The sequence below is a fragment of the Hakea prostrata genome, chromosome 9 (assembly GCF_041222555.1).
Source record: "Hakea prostrata isolate BN-2017 chromosome 9, UWA_Hpros_2, whole genome shotgun sequence".
NCBI lineage: Eukaryota > Viridiplantae > Streptophyta > Magnoliopsida > Proteales > Proteaceae > Hakea > Hakea prostrata.
In genome coordinates, this window is record NC_142608.1 from 64287466 (window position 1) to 64302632 (window position 15167).

A 15167-nucleotide genomic window follows, 5' to 3' on the forward strand; every position below is an offset into this window, starting at 1 on the left:
TGAAATATAGTCCTTCACTTGAACCAAGCCATGCCCCCCAAGAGTTTTTCCATCCATGCAGCTCTGCACAGCATATTGTAGCAGGAACTGCATCTGATATTTTAGTCCTGAAGAGAAGTTGACCACTCTTGATGCTCCAAATGCATATGTTGCCATTTTCCCCACCTGAGACGAAGGAACAAATCAGCCACTCGAAAACTGTAAGCAGTCAGGTGTAATGAAAAGGAACAAACCTGAAATAACTAAGCTCTCCGATGGATCAACTCCAAGCTGTATACGGCTGTGGGAATTGACTTGTCCTGCATAAGATTGGACAGCTCCTCTCTGGATCATTCGGTGATCATAAAGTTTTATCTGCACAAAGCAACAAAAATAAAATAAAAAAATAATCCAAGTTACATGTAACTACTTCTCTCTCATAAACAACTACAGCTTAGACTTATCTCAACTAAATGGAGTTGGCTACAGAGGTCAGCTACACACATGTCGTTGCCCTCCAATCAGATCAACTCGATGCCATACTGGAGACAAGACGTATGTATGCCTCTCTTCACCACTTCACCTTTAATACCCCTACCTAGATTTTAACCCCTTTGTTGTGATGTAAGACCCAGACCCAAAGACCCCGTAACACTGTACACTCAATTACCCTGCTGGCTGCAATAAGCCAAGCTCCAACCCAGATTAGGGAATGCTAACATTGGCATTGGACCTCCTATTCTCATACAAAATAAAGCCCCTTGAGTCTAAAAAACAATGCAAAAAGAATCAAGTCAACTAGACTAGTATCAATAGAGTAATGGGATAAAAACTGGGCAGGGGTCAATTACCATGGTTCAAGATCTTGTGAGATCTCGCTTTTTTTTGGAGTCTTGAGGCGAGATCTCAATCGAGTTTCATGAAATACACCTACTCGACCAAGATCTCAGTCAAGTTGAGACCTTGGTTTGACCCTTGGTCCACCCCTTCTTTTAAAAACCAAGTTTCAAGGGAGACAGGTCGAGATCTTGACCTGTCTCGTCTCCTATCTCACCAATAGCTTCTGAAGTTCATTTTTTGCCCGATTGTCGCCTCCTCTGGCCGATAGCTTCCCAAAGCCACAATAGCATTCATGGGCCCAAGTCCAAATTGCAAAGGAAATCCTGGGCCCAATAGAATGTGAAGCATGAGCCATATCCAACACTTTTATTATGAACTTATGATGATTGTATTATTGTATTCTCGAGAGTCGAGAATGTGATGTTCTATTGCACTCACGTGGATGGGAATTCTATTGGTATTTAAGTTATATGATGTATCTTATCACTTGCTTTCTATTTATATGTCCTAATGGTTCTATATTTCATGTTTTATAACCCTACACGTTCATTCTTGCAACATTTCAGTTTCAAACTTCGGATTGAGTTAGAACTCATACTTAGGGTTGTATTCTCACAAATCTAAGGCCACCAATTTTGTTTAGAAGGCCTCAAATAGGTTAAATACCAACTTTGGGGTTGGCGGGGGGCAGTGGAAAGATTTTCTTGGATGATACATTAAATAAGTAGAGAAAATGATAATGATGGAACAATTAATCACCAACATTTGATTACATATAAAATCCCCCTAGAATAAATCAATAAGAACTTTTTTTTTGTATGTAAAAAACCAATGAAAACTCACCAGTCCATCCATGGAGCTTGCCAAGAAATATTGATCATAGGTTTGAAGATAAACCAAACTGCAAGGATAAAAGACTAAATAAAGAACAAACCAACTAGATACAACTTTGAAGTTATATAAAAAAAAGAAGAAGGCATATGCAGTGCACAAGGTTCTTGCCACTACAGGGTCTAATCTCATACCAACCTGGAAATAGATGAAGGCATGAAGATGGTATGAGAGGGATGTATGTTTCCTTTAGTCTGCAGAGTGCGACATAACTCATTTTAGATTCAGAAATTTTACAAGCAAGGCATCGATAGGTATAGTTCGAAGCAAGTAGAGACACAGGTATTCTATATTTACTAGATCATAAAAGTTTCCAAAAGGACATGACAGGCACATTAAATGTGCAGAAATGCAATATGTGATAACTCAAACTTTAGCCAGACTAGGATGGACATTCATGGTGGTAACTGAAGTGATTGTTGAGTTTGCAGAAAGAAAATAAGATGGAAGAACAACTGTTGTAATGTGAGCTTGAGGTAGTTTGGGTCTTCTTGTAATTTGGTATCTGCTTTGGGGTTCTACTTACCACTCTATATCTCTAATTATAAATAGAGTTGTGCTCTCGTGACACAAGTCATTATTTTTCTCTAAGTATTTCAGTCAGGAAGAAAGCACGCAATGTCTGATTGGTCAATAAAAGAAAAATGTATTGCTTTCATAAATAATAATTCCAGGTTTTATATGCCTTACACGATGACTGACAAGAGAAACTACTCAACTCTTCTCCCAGATTTGTATGCTCTTTTAATATCATCATGAAAATTAGTGAGAGTTAGCTCAAAGATATAAAACAAGAACTCGAGATGCTAGTACCTCAAAAAACTGGTTAGTCTGATGCATGACTTTTCTCCTTGAATGAGTTCTATGTGGAGGAATAGGAAATCGATGTTTAGGAAGTCTAGCTGACGATCCCTGCTGTCTCTGGCGAACATCTACTGTTACAATTGCTCCATTCCGTAGTCCACATAAAACAACATTTCCCTGCAACAATAAATATATAATTGTATATATTACAGATGATCCAATTAAGGATAAATAAATAGCAGAAGCAAGAAATACTGGTATGTATATGTATATGTGTATATATATATAAACAGAGAGAGAAGATCATGGAACACTTAACAATTGCAAGGCTTCATATAAAGCTGATTGGCAGCCCATCCAGCTGGAAAATGTTAAATATTCAGGAAAAAGCTTGCTAGTAACTTGGATCAAACTTGGTTTAAGCTCTCCGTGGCAGCCATTCATGATGGGTCCTCTCCTATCTTCCCACTGCCAAGGCTTACTAATAGTTGTTGCCAGCCATTTCACCTCACTCCACAAGCTCTTTCCCCCAACATCAATTTTACAACATACACAGCCAAATAGAGGAACCCGATAGAAGTACCTATCTCTTTCTCTTTCACCCTAACGTGAATGAATTGAGGATTCACCTCACATCCACTTATTAGATCCTCCTTGTCCACCATTGACTGTACCATTGTGAATAACACTCCACCCTTGTCTAAATCCATGGAAAGCATTTTCCATATTCTCTACTCCTAGCTTTGTTTCTAGCAAGCATGCCAATCTTTATTCTTTCTCTACTACCAACTTCTTTATATGATCTCCTTTGGCTCTTCCACTTTCTTCACTTTCTTTTGGCTTGACCCGTGGCATCTGATGGGCATTCTCTATAACCACTTTGGCCCCCGTGCTGTCTACAACTCCCGCATCCCCAAATCCACCCCCTTGTCCGTTTTTATCAAAAACGGATCATGGAATCCTGCCCCCCTCCCCTTTCTCACACAGGTTTGGGAAACTCTCCTCCCTCTCTCTTGCTCTTCTAGTGACATTCCCATTTGGCTTCCCTTCACTACCAAAACCTTATCCACATCCTCAGCCTGGAATATGCTCAGAGCCCACAACCCTAAACCCCCTCGGCCCCCCTTGGTTTGGCTCAAAGGCTTCATCCCTCGTCATTCCCTTACCCTTTGGAGGGCCCTTAACCATGCTCTCCCTACCCAATCCTTTCCTTATTAGCCACCACATCCCTACAAATCCCAATTGTATCCTTTGTTGGAATGGTTTGGAGGACCTCGATTACCTTTTCTTTTCTTACCCTTTCTCCAGTTCCATCTGGAGAAAAGCCCTAGCTTCCATTTGGCCCCATTCAAGGCGTTCTTTCGGATTTACGCATGATTGGTCTTGGATTCTGAGAATCTTTTCAGGTACTTCTACTTGTGATTGGATCGGTAAGCTAGTTTATTCTGCATCCATTGATCACCTTTGGTCGGAGTGCAACCTTCGGAGATGGACTTCGAAATCCCACTCTATAGATAGGATTTGGAATGCTATCTATTTTGATGTTTCTTCTACATTGTTAGCTATTTCCCATCCCCCGGTTGATGATACCCCAAGGAACAGGCTTATTGTTGTCTCCTGGGGTCTTAGTTCTTCGTTTCGGTCTCCTTCTTGAAGGCCTTGTTCCTTGTTCTGCTTGTTTCTTTTAATATAATTATTTATTCATCCAAAAAAAAAAACTTCTTTATATGATTTTATCTTTTAGGGGCATTCATTCCTCTCCATCCCAACAAAGACGATTCATTGTGAATTAATAATAGCTGGCACCTCTATTGGCATCTTGCAACTTTCCCATCCTCTCCAGTCTCCACCATTAATTAGGTTCTTCATAGGAAGCTACACTTCAGCTTCTTTGTCTGGACAGTAGCCCATTCTTGCTTCCTTATGTGTTTTGTTCTTGTGCCTTCAAGGTTCAATCCTGGTTCAGCACCAGTTGTCTTATTTGGGTAGGTATGTGGGACTGACCAGGTTCAGCCCATCCTACTTGGTTCAGAATTGCCTTCCCCCTTTCCTCGAGCACCATCAAATTGCACCAAGGGTCCATCTGGGCTCTCCCCAAAACTTCCCACCTGTTGTTACTTATTCCAACATTACACTAGCCATATGCGCAAAAGTATCTCTTCATTGGCCAACCATGATCTTTGATCAGGTAGATTCCATCGAGCTGTGATCTTTTAGATAAAACCCTCATGTTATACTCCACCTGGCCCCCCTCTATACTGGTGGGAGCAATTGACTTCTTTAAAACCATAGTTGTTAGTTGTCACAACGTCTAGGCGGATCAAGGTGTTTGTGGAGGGGGACAGGGGAACTAGAGCGACAAGGCAATACCTAAGCAACACCAGCAAACAATGTGCCTAGACACCTAGGCGACGCCTTGACAACTATGTTTGAACCAGATCTCATTGAATTCCATCCATACTCATAAAGCATTAGAAATGTTCAAATTGACCAATCTTATGCTACAATTTTGGCTCTTAGAACCAAATTCAAATTTGAGTATGCAACTTAAAGTGAACTCTCAACTGACCAAAACAAAGTCGTAATAGCCACAAGGGAATATATGTAAAAATTAAAGCAATCTAGAACAGGGTTAGCACTTTTAAGGTATATATGCTGATATGGAATGATACAGGCCAATACATATATTGATCACCACCGATACAACAATTTATTTTATACAAAAAATATTTGCATTGAATTGTATTGAAATGTACAGGATGCAAAGGGCTGATACAACCAATACATTTTGATACCATCGATACACTCAGTATAGGGTTCAATGGCTACACTGAAACATATCAGCCAATACAACTTGATACATACCAATACATACCGACACTATAGATAAATTTAACAAAAAAATATATTCACTCACAGACTGATATAACTCCTATTCTCAAGAGAAATGAAGAACATCTCACAACCAATACCTTATAATCTTCCATTTAATCTTGGTTATTCAAACTTTTGGACCAAAAAATAACAAATGAGCTCTAGAGCATCACTGTTTGCATCATCTAATATAAACTATCACAGCATGTGAGAGACCTCTTCTTTTAATACATTACTTAATTCACTAGATTGATTACACATTATTCTTACTTTAGCGTTTATGCATGATACATGTTATATGTATTGTTTTTTGTTCCACAAGTGTATTTCCATGTGTATGTTGACCATTTCTGTACATTCTTACACTGTTCAATACATATTTCTGATACAATACCGCATGATATGCATCTTAAAAATCACCCGACCAATAAGTTATTGATACAAATATTTTAAACCTTGATATGAAGTCCTCTTTTTATTTGTTATTACACATACGCACATGGTGAAAAATAGAGCAATATACACCATTATATACAAAAACAAGTAGAAACTCCCAAGGAAAGAGGCAAGCTTCAGCAAATCAAATCCAAAATTGGGCAAGTGGATTCTATATAATGTTACCGATGGATCAAATTCTTGTGAAAGGACATCGCTCCTACTACGGAACACCCAGGATTGCACTCCAGTTTCTAAATCCACCAAGGAAGCTCCCAAGTCGGTTCCTATGAACAGAAGTAAATAGCCAAGTAAATAAAACAGATAAAAGTTCTTGTCTATGGTCTGACTGTGTGTACACTTGTTTCATTTAAGAGTGAAAGGAAAAAGTAAAGACAGCTTCTGTCTCTCCTGCTTTAAACAAATGAAAAATGCTCCATCTGGGATTTCATGCACAAAACTGGATCTCATAAAATAATTTAGAAGTATCATTAAAGGTCACAATTTCTTAAAGTTATAAGAAGATCTAAAATTATACACAAAAAAAGGGGAAAAAAATTTGACAGCCAGTGATAGAGGAAAATTTGGTTTGAACACCATCGTTCCATTGAACCAATGGCTCAATTCAAGATAGCATGTGACTAGCTGATAACTCTATGAAATAGAGTTAAGATTGGTAACTTTATACTTGAGATGGCTTGATTTAGGAGTAGTTTTATCTTTGTTTTAGTGTTAGTAGTCATTAGATGTTGTTTTATTGAGTCTTAACATGTTGCATCTTGTAGAGGTCCTTTATGTCATTCTTGCATGAATTTCTCTTCAATTAATGGATGAATTTGATCAGCCCTCTTTCTCTTGGCATTGTAGGTGACGAACCATAACTTTGTTGTAATGATGCTGCAGCATCACGGCGCAGAATATTCCTAGATTGGACACACGTAGCATCATAAAGTGAAATGACTAAAAATGGCTAACTTAATGGACTTTCTTCTTGTCATTCCATGAAAGATCTTAGCCGTTGATATCAAAAGAAAATGTTCTAATCCTACAAGTCACTTCTACCCTAATGCTTGAAGGCATTAATAGAAGAAAGGGAGAGAAGGCTTAAAGGGAGAAAGGGGGCAGAATTGAATACACGGCTGAGAGGAGGAGAACCAGAGCTGACTCGTGCGGAAGCAGGGAGAGCTGCTGGAGAAGACGATCTGCTGGAGAAGAAGGCTGGAGCTCTTGTGGAAGCATTGAAGCTCTTAATTTCTTTTCAGTTTTATAACTTTATCTTCTTATCTTCTAGCTTAATGATGATAACTATAACTATTTCTGTATATTTGATTTCTGTTATGGGCTAAACTTGTGCTGTGTTGGGATGATAGTAGTACCTAAACCTGAATTTTAAGATGTAACTATCATGTGTTCTTTAGTTTTACTACAATACAACTTATTGTCAATGAATTCAGCATGTTATATATTGATTAATTTCGGTTCTTGATTGATCTTTCATGAACGATTGTTATGATTTAGTTAACTGGAAAGTTAATGGAGTCTAGATGCTTGCTAAATTGTGTGAGTTAGCATAATCTTTAATTAGATTGTGTTAATTAGTAGGTTGGGTAGGAATACTCAATTACCTCACATTGCCATGATTGGGATTGGGTTTAAATTGCATTCGTATTTCATTTTTTCATAGGAATATGCAGATGTTGAATTAGGATGCTAAGCATATATGTATTGGAAAATACCATTATGCCATTTCATTCCAGGTTCTTGATATATTTTGGGTTGTAGTATTACTTCAGTATTTGCATTATAAATTCAGGAGAAGGGAAATTGATTCCCAACACTCTTTTCACTCATTAAAGTTTCTTCTATTACTTATTCTCCATTTCGGTTCTTTAGTTTAATTACCTGTCATTTGGTTATTTAGTTCGTCAATTACAAATCAATCTTGTTAATCTTGTTTAAATCAGTTTTACTTTTACATTGAAAATTAAGTATAAAATTCTCCGTGGGATCGATACTCTACTTATCATTTATTACTTGATTGCGATACGTACACTTGCGTAATATCTTGAGATACAAGCAACACTAGCACATGACTAATTATAGAATGTAATTAGGACTTCTGAGTTCTGATGCAACTAGGGTTGGGCCCCCCAAAATTGGGCCCTAAAAACGAGACCCAAAAGGCCCATCTTAAAGCTGGTCGAATAACACAGGGGTATTTTGGTCATTTTCCAGCCCTTTTAGGGCTCAATAAGTGTCTACTTGGAATCCCCTCGATTCAAGGGTTCATGGATTGATCTTAATATTTTTATTTGGATTATTATTTTGTGAATTGAGAGAGTCCTAGTCTAGTCAAGAGGCCAAGTTGGAATATGAAAAAAATTCCTTCTGGATAATTACCTATTTAATCTTGCAACATTGTTAGGAGATTCCTTTTGATAGGTACTGAGTTGTAAGTTAGAGTTCAAGTTTGTTAATTAGTTTAAGTCCAAGTTGAGTCCAAGTGTCAGTGTGATATGGCTCTAAATAAGGTCACCCTATGATGTAATCAACAGTTGACGATTAATAAAGATGAAGATTGCAGCCAGGAAGTGAACCTAGTGCTTCAGGGCCAAGAAAAAGAAATGAAGACGGGAATTGAAGAAGAAAGAAAGAAAGAAAGAAAAAGAAAAGAAGAGAGAGAGAGAGAGAGAGAGAGAGAGAGAGAGAGAGAGAGAGAGAGAGAGAGAGAGGGAAAAAAGAAAAGAAGAAGAAAGGATCGAGGATCTTGAAGAATTCAAAGAACCACGAATTCTTCAAGAACTAATCAGAAACTCCCTTCCCCTTTGCCGCAGGCCTGCAAGATTCCTGTATCTTTTTTTCCCATCGCAGAATGTTCTAATCCTAATTTTCCTTTCCCATCTTTTCCTTAATTGGTAGAACTCTAATGTCTATCACTTAGGGAATTTTCTCCTCTCAAATTATTCGTTACTTTCTCCATATCATCCCAAAACCATACACATCAACCTTATAATATTCCCTCCCTTCTTTCATCAACCCTAGAGTATCCCATTTCTTTTCTTGCAAACCGTAGTTTAACCAAATATCCCCAGGTTACCAGTTTTTTCAAGTCATCCAATAGGGCCTTGGGATATTCCCACAACCCATGTTACATATATTATAGTCCTTTTCTCCCACCCAAGCCATCCCATATGACATCCCATAAATTTTAACCATCCCTTGGCATACCCAAAGGTCCCAAATCCAACCAATCATCTTTGTTAAAACAACTATTACTCAAGATTCCTCTCCAAACCATCCCATACGAAACCCTAACCATATTGAGAGCTCAATTATTTGCTGGTTCTTATTAAAGAGGGTCCTGGAAGATCTAACCCAAATCCTGGGTTACATTAACTTCTAACCCACCCCCTCCTCCCAAAGATTACTTTCCTAAATAGTTTAAGTAACCTAATAGGTTAAGGATTGGGTTAGATGCTTCCTTTTTAATATAGAAGTCTATTTCTTTTCCTTCTATACAAAGTTGTAATAGGATATATTACGGAATACGAATTTGTTTTACCAAAATTGCAGATTTTAAGCTTGGCTAGTACTGGCTGTTTTTTTGCACAAGTAAACATTTGTATTATAGAGAGAAAATACATTGAAGGCATTCATTCACCTAGAACCCCCCACAGAAGAAAAAAAAGAGGGGGGGTGGGGGAGGGAAGAATCCTACCAAGGGAGGCATAGCCTCCTAACTAGTGTCCCAAGTTGGAAAACAAGCTAAATTATAGTGTAATAAACACGTGTTTGTGCATCCCTCGGGATTAACTTCTCAAGCTCTCCATCGAATTCTAGAGGTTCCCACTGCAGCTGGTTATGTGCCTGCAGAATTCCTGAAGGTAGTTTTCTGGTTGGCTCAGTTCTCCCCATACACGCATAAATTCCTTGACATGTAACAGTGCTGCCTACTATAGAAATTTTTACTTTCGCAGGCAGCAGCCTTCTTTCCCTGTGAGAGACCTCTGTCTAGTTTTGAGGTCAGACTAATTAGCACCTTGGTGTTTCAAGCTGAGTTGTCATTTGTGCTTGGTGTTTAGAGCCCAATTACAAATTCCTTCATGTTTAGATTCCAAGTATTAGCTCCCCAGTTCCTTGGTGTTTAAAGTCAAATTGAGCTGTTGGTGTTTGGTGTTTCAAGTCCAAGCTCCTGTTTCAAAGACGCTGCCATTATAGGACTCCAACTATAGTGAGTCAAATTTGAATTTTGCACTGTCTCTACCAGGGCTTTTAGAAGAATACAAGCAAGGTATTCTTTAACAAGATTCTGCCCAGCCCAATCCAACCACTGGATCTTCATCCCCTTTGGACCATATATGATCTCTACACCCTCCTAACAAAACCAGTTGAATCTAGTTGTCACCTGATGTAGGACCCCACGACCATCCCAAGAGGGGCCCCAAGGGCCAAAAGAAACCTAGGACTGTTGCCCAGCACCATGCGGCACTGGATGTTTGATCCACAGTAGGGACAATTTTGAAATTTCGGGCACTCCTAATCAAGCCCAGTTAGGTCTAGTCAAATTTAGAATGTTGGTAGGAGTGCAAATTTATTTATTTTGTTATCTGGGTCAGCCTAGGAGTAGTTGCGTTGAAGTCCTATTTTAATTAGGACTTCTATTTCAAATAGAAGTCCTTTTTGACTTATGTTTCAAAGTTGAGTACTGTTAGGAGTTGTCTAATAAAGGCTATAAATATACAGCCTATAGCTTAAAAGAAATCAGTATTGATGAATAAAAATATTGCAGAGGAGTTGCAGCAGAGACTGTGGTTTGATTGAGGCTTTTCGGGTTTCTGTTTCAGGAGATTTCTTGCAGCTGCATTGGGAATGTTTTCCTTCAGATCAACTTCATCCCTAGCCTTCTAAGATCAGTAAATATTCATTCCTACCCTAGTGTTTTCCCTGCCCCTTTTCTGCGGCACTTCTTCCCCCAAACCCTAGAATCCCATGTCTCCTAATTCCTTCCACCAAATAAGTCCCCCTTCTAGAATCACAACCCCTCCTCTCCATCTAGCACTCAACCTCAACCCTAGCCCTATTAAAACCCTAGAAGTTGAAACCTTAATTTCCAAAACCCTAGACTTGTGGAACTCGAATCTGAAACCAAAACAGCAAGCCTATAAACGCTAACTGAACCCTGCAAACCTCTCCTACAATCTGTAAAAACCCTAACCCTAGCTGCAGGGCTTTATAAACCCTAATTTGGCTGCTAATTCCCTAATTGATTTTGGATTTTGGCCCTCATCCTATTGAAGGTACATCACAATCTGACCAGACAATCTACTGAAATTACCCTTTTACCCTTCAATCTTATTTCTTCTAGGAATCCTCTACAGCTCCAGATTTAACCACCTGATTTGTTTGTAGTTTTCGGGATATACTGTCTTCCAGATTAACTTGACATAGTCCCCATCATTAAACCTAAACCTAAACTTAGAGCAGGCCCCACCTTCAGTTTTGGCCTTCTTGAAATGGTTCGCTCATAAAATACTTTGGTTAATTGCCCTAGTTGGTCCTATTCAATCTAAGGCTACATACCACTTACTATAACTAATCACCCATTTATCTGTTGACAAGATAAATCAAGAGAAGGAAAATAGTGAATGGAACAACGAAAAAGAGCGTACCCAGTGGAGGAGGCTCCCACTGTCGGGCATGGGAAGGTCATATTATTCACAGCCTTACCCCCGATTTCACAAAGATGCTGTGATGCCTTAGTTGACTTGGTGCCCTTGGTGGGCCTGTTGGTATCACCTTGATTTCCCCCCCCCCTCTTCAATACCCTCCACTATTATCCCCAAAGGTCAAAAGAATAAGTACAATACAATTGTGAATGAGGATCTTATCCCAAGAAGATCCTGAAGAAACATATAGGGGCATCTGGTGTTGGAGATAATACTGCATACTAGTGCAGATATGGGTAAGTTGAGCATGCATATATTTCCACTATCCAAGAAACACGTGGGGCAAATCCAAAGCCTGTGCACATATCTGTATAAATGAAACACTAAATGTATCGGCAGTGTAAGGAGAACAAGAATGCTACAACCTAGCTGAGCAGTGACCACCTAATAGTATGAGGACGCATGTCACTGGGAGAAGAAACGCTTGTTTGTCCCTTTCCCTCAATTCACCCCTCCCCCCCCCAAAAAAAAAGAAAAAGAAAGACAAAGTAATGAGAGAAAAACAAGAAGAAGAAACGCCTCAAAAGCATGAATGTAAATTACAACAGCAACCTCTTTCACAGCTATCAACCATGTCATGGTTGCACCCACTCTACACCTTCACCTCATTTCCTCACTCCCCTCTTCTGATTTTCACCCCATGCATTTCTTTGGGTAGATTTTGTGGAGATCATCCATGGCACTACATTTGTCAGATAGGCTTCAGGACAGTACAATGACATTTTGGATATTACTAGAAGATGGAGAAAACAAAGGCAATAATCATCACAAGGACTCCAACCTTCCCCATAAGACGTCATGTCACTACATTCTTTTATCCATCATGTGTTACTATTTTTCTCTTCTTTCCTTTCATTACTTCTCAATAAAATTTATTCTTAAAATGCACTAAAAGGAGAGGGTAAAGGAGGGAGGGACATGAGGTAATTGTTAACTTGCGCAATCTGCAAACAGCAACACTCTAAATGCATCAAGAAAATGAGACAGTGAAATATGATGTTCCTAAGGTTACAGCACATCACTTCACAAATATAGCTTTAACAAGTCAACTGCAACAGATTTCAGACCAAGCACATGTAATATCCAAAAGTCATCTGCAATATTACACTAATCATACATCTAATGTCCCCTCTGGTCCACTAGAGGAGCCTGTTTGAGGTTCACATGTAACTTTCTGTCACATATGACAAGGGTGCAAAAATTACTGACTGAGTGAACTGAAAATTACACTATTAAAGCAAATTCATGGTGATCAATTCCAAGTAATTGCTACATAATCAGACACAGATATTCTATGCAACAGCAGAACTTGCCAGTTATAGCTTGGGTCCCCCTTGAGTTGCAATCAGCAGTCCATAACGTACAATTCAATGAAGCAACCAATGAATTCCTACGGCGTATTGATGTCACTGGATTGAGATCCAATTTGTCAAGGTTCAGATTGTACAAAGTTCCCCCAGACATTTCTGATCCCAGAGTGGCTATCCTGTTTTTCGAAGTCAAGAATTGCAAGAGCCACAACAGGAGAGAAAATGGCATTTAAAAAAAAATAAGAAACATAAAGAGTACAAAATGCATATCTTGTGCCTAACATCTTTTGAAGTAAAACTACAATTTCCATGTTAGACTATCCACCAAGTAGCAGAAAATGGGCGGGTGCAAGTGACAGACAATCTTGCAACCATCTCCTTTAGACCACTCAAATTATCAAGAAGCAATTTTGTAACTCTTTTTTTTAACATTTATTTCCCCTGATTGCATGCTTTCTAAATATTGGGTTAATACTTTGATCTACTTTCTTCACATATTTATGACTAAAACCTTCCAGGCGACAATGTGAGATAGATGCAGGGTTCTATGAAATGGGTCACTCATGATCTCCCATGGCAGGTCGAAAGCCTTAAAACTTCTCTAAGAAAAGTGAAGCATATAGTTTTGCTAATATGATAACTCAAATAAGTATGACTTGAAGATTTTGAACAGAACTGATTTAAGGATACAACACATGCTGTACGGTTGAAGAATGCTTTCCAATTCTCTTTATGCAGGTTACATAATCAAGACATACTGAAGCTCCTGTTGGTCTCCAAATATATCCTGGTGCTTTACCGTGATCCGCTTGGTTTTCTGTTGTGAGAGGCCAGATGCAACCTGGCATGCGTTTCACCCCGTAATCAAATTGTTGTCCAACTTTTCCTACTTCATAAAGACTGCAAGAGCATAGACTTAACAGTGATAACTGGAGATGCGCTTCTCAAATAAACTGTTATAGATGTGTTCATAGTGAAGGCAGAATAAAGGATCTTTTTGCACACATTAACCCATATGCAAATTAAAGTGACAACAACAATTGTAAAGACAATAAAAAGCCAAAATGAAAGGTGTAGTAAAGTAGTAGATCCACTTTTCCAGAGTCAGCAACTAGGAGGAAAAGTTTATTCATCTATGCTATTTTACAACAGCTAATAAGTCTCTTGTCAAGCGAAAATTTATGCTCTATGGGTAAATAAATTGCAGCATCAAATAACTCTGATGTTTTGTGAGTCTGTCAAAAGTCACTGAGGTTATGTAAAAAGGACCTAAGGCGGGAGTGCAACCGCAACCAACTCGTTAAACTCCCAACTTTTAGGGCCAGGTAGGGGCCATTACATCTAAACCTTACCAGGGCATGAGGCAGTTGAACCACCTTTCTCTTTAACTTTCAACCTCAGAGCCCAAGGAATTATTATAGAGGAAGCAAAAAAGCTAATAAGAGAGAGAATTGCAACTGCAGACATCTGATGGCATCTAGGATAGTCCATTTATACATATAATTTATGATTAAGCATCAGCCACCTGAACTGAACACTTACTATATATTATCAACACCTCACAAAATACAATTACAAGGTCTGAATTGAACCAATAAAACAAAAAGAGGAGGGCTTTTGTTCTCAATCCTCACCCAAGTTTACTAAGTCCTTGCCCTTGGTCATCAACCTACTTATCTATGCATGGTATAATGGAATGAACTACACTAGCCCAGTATATATTATAAAACAACCATGTTACAATCAAAGACATAACAGGTATTTCTACATTATAATGAAGTAACCAGTTTCATCCCAAAACACATAATAGGAAATCCTTTGTTGGTAGGGCTACTTTGATGAGATCAGTACTCTAAATCTTGTACCTCTATTGGTGTGGCATCTTTTCTATCCCCAAAGCCACTATTGAGCTATGAAAGGACTCTTTTGTGCCTTACTCTAGAAGGGCCAAGAAATCCTCCTGTTTCCTCCACCCCATTAGCTGGTCCTCAGTTTGCCACCCCAAATATAAAAGCGGTCTTTGTTTCCACGGAATTCAAGATTACGACATTGTCAGCTTGATGATTCTCATCTAGAAAATCTCCTCTAGGCAAGACCTTGTTAAGGCAATTGGCTTTAGTCCCACTTGCTAAAATTGGACTCTATCTGGACAGTCTCCCTACCCTCAAAGCCATCCTGGATTTGGTGGAAGCTGCTTCTTCTTAGACCCCTAACTCTCCTTCTATCTCCACATAGATTGATGGTAGCTCCTCCACCTTTTTATGTTGGATCCTTCGCATCCACCTGGTGTCCTCTCAGCCTCTTGGGA

The 15167-nt window shown here is 38.9% G+C and overlaps 1 protein-coding gene across 1 annotated transcript in view; it reads right to left on the reverse strand.

Annotated features, from left to right (window-relative positions):
* LOC149006093 (uncharacterized) overlaps nucleotides 1-15167 on the reverse strand; it is a 57315-nt gene that overhangs the window by 2483 nt on the left and 39665 nt on the right. Inside the window, 8 exon segments of the mRNA XM_089168624.1 lie at nucleotides 2-165; nucleotides 234-354; nucleotides 1663-1720; nucleotides 1849-1904; nucleotides 2524-2691; nucleotides 6010-6110; nucleotides 12863-13035; nucleotides 13550-13759. Of these exon segments, the coding sequence (XP_089024750.1) occupies nucleotides 2-165; nucleotides 234-354; nucleotides 1663-1720; nucleotides 1849-1904; nucleotides 2524-2691; nucleotides 6010-6110; nucleotides 12863-13035; nucleotides 13550-13759 (1051 nt within the window).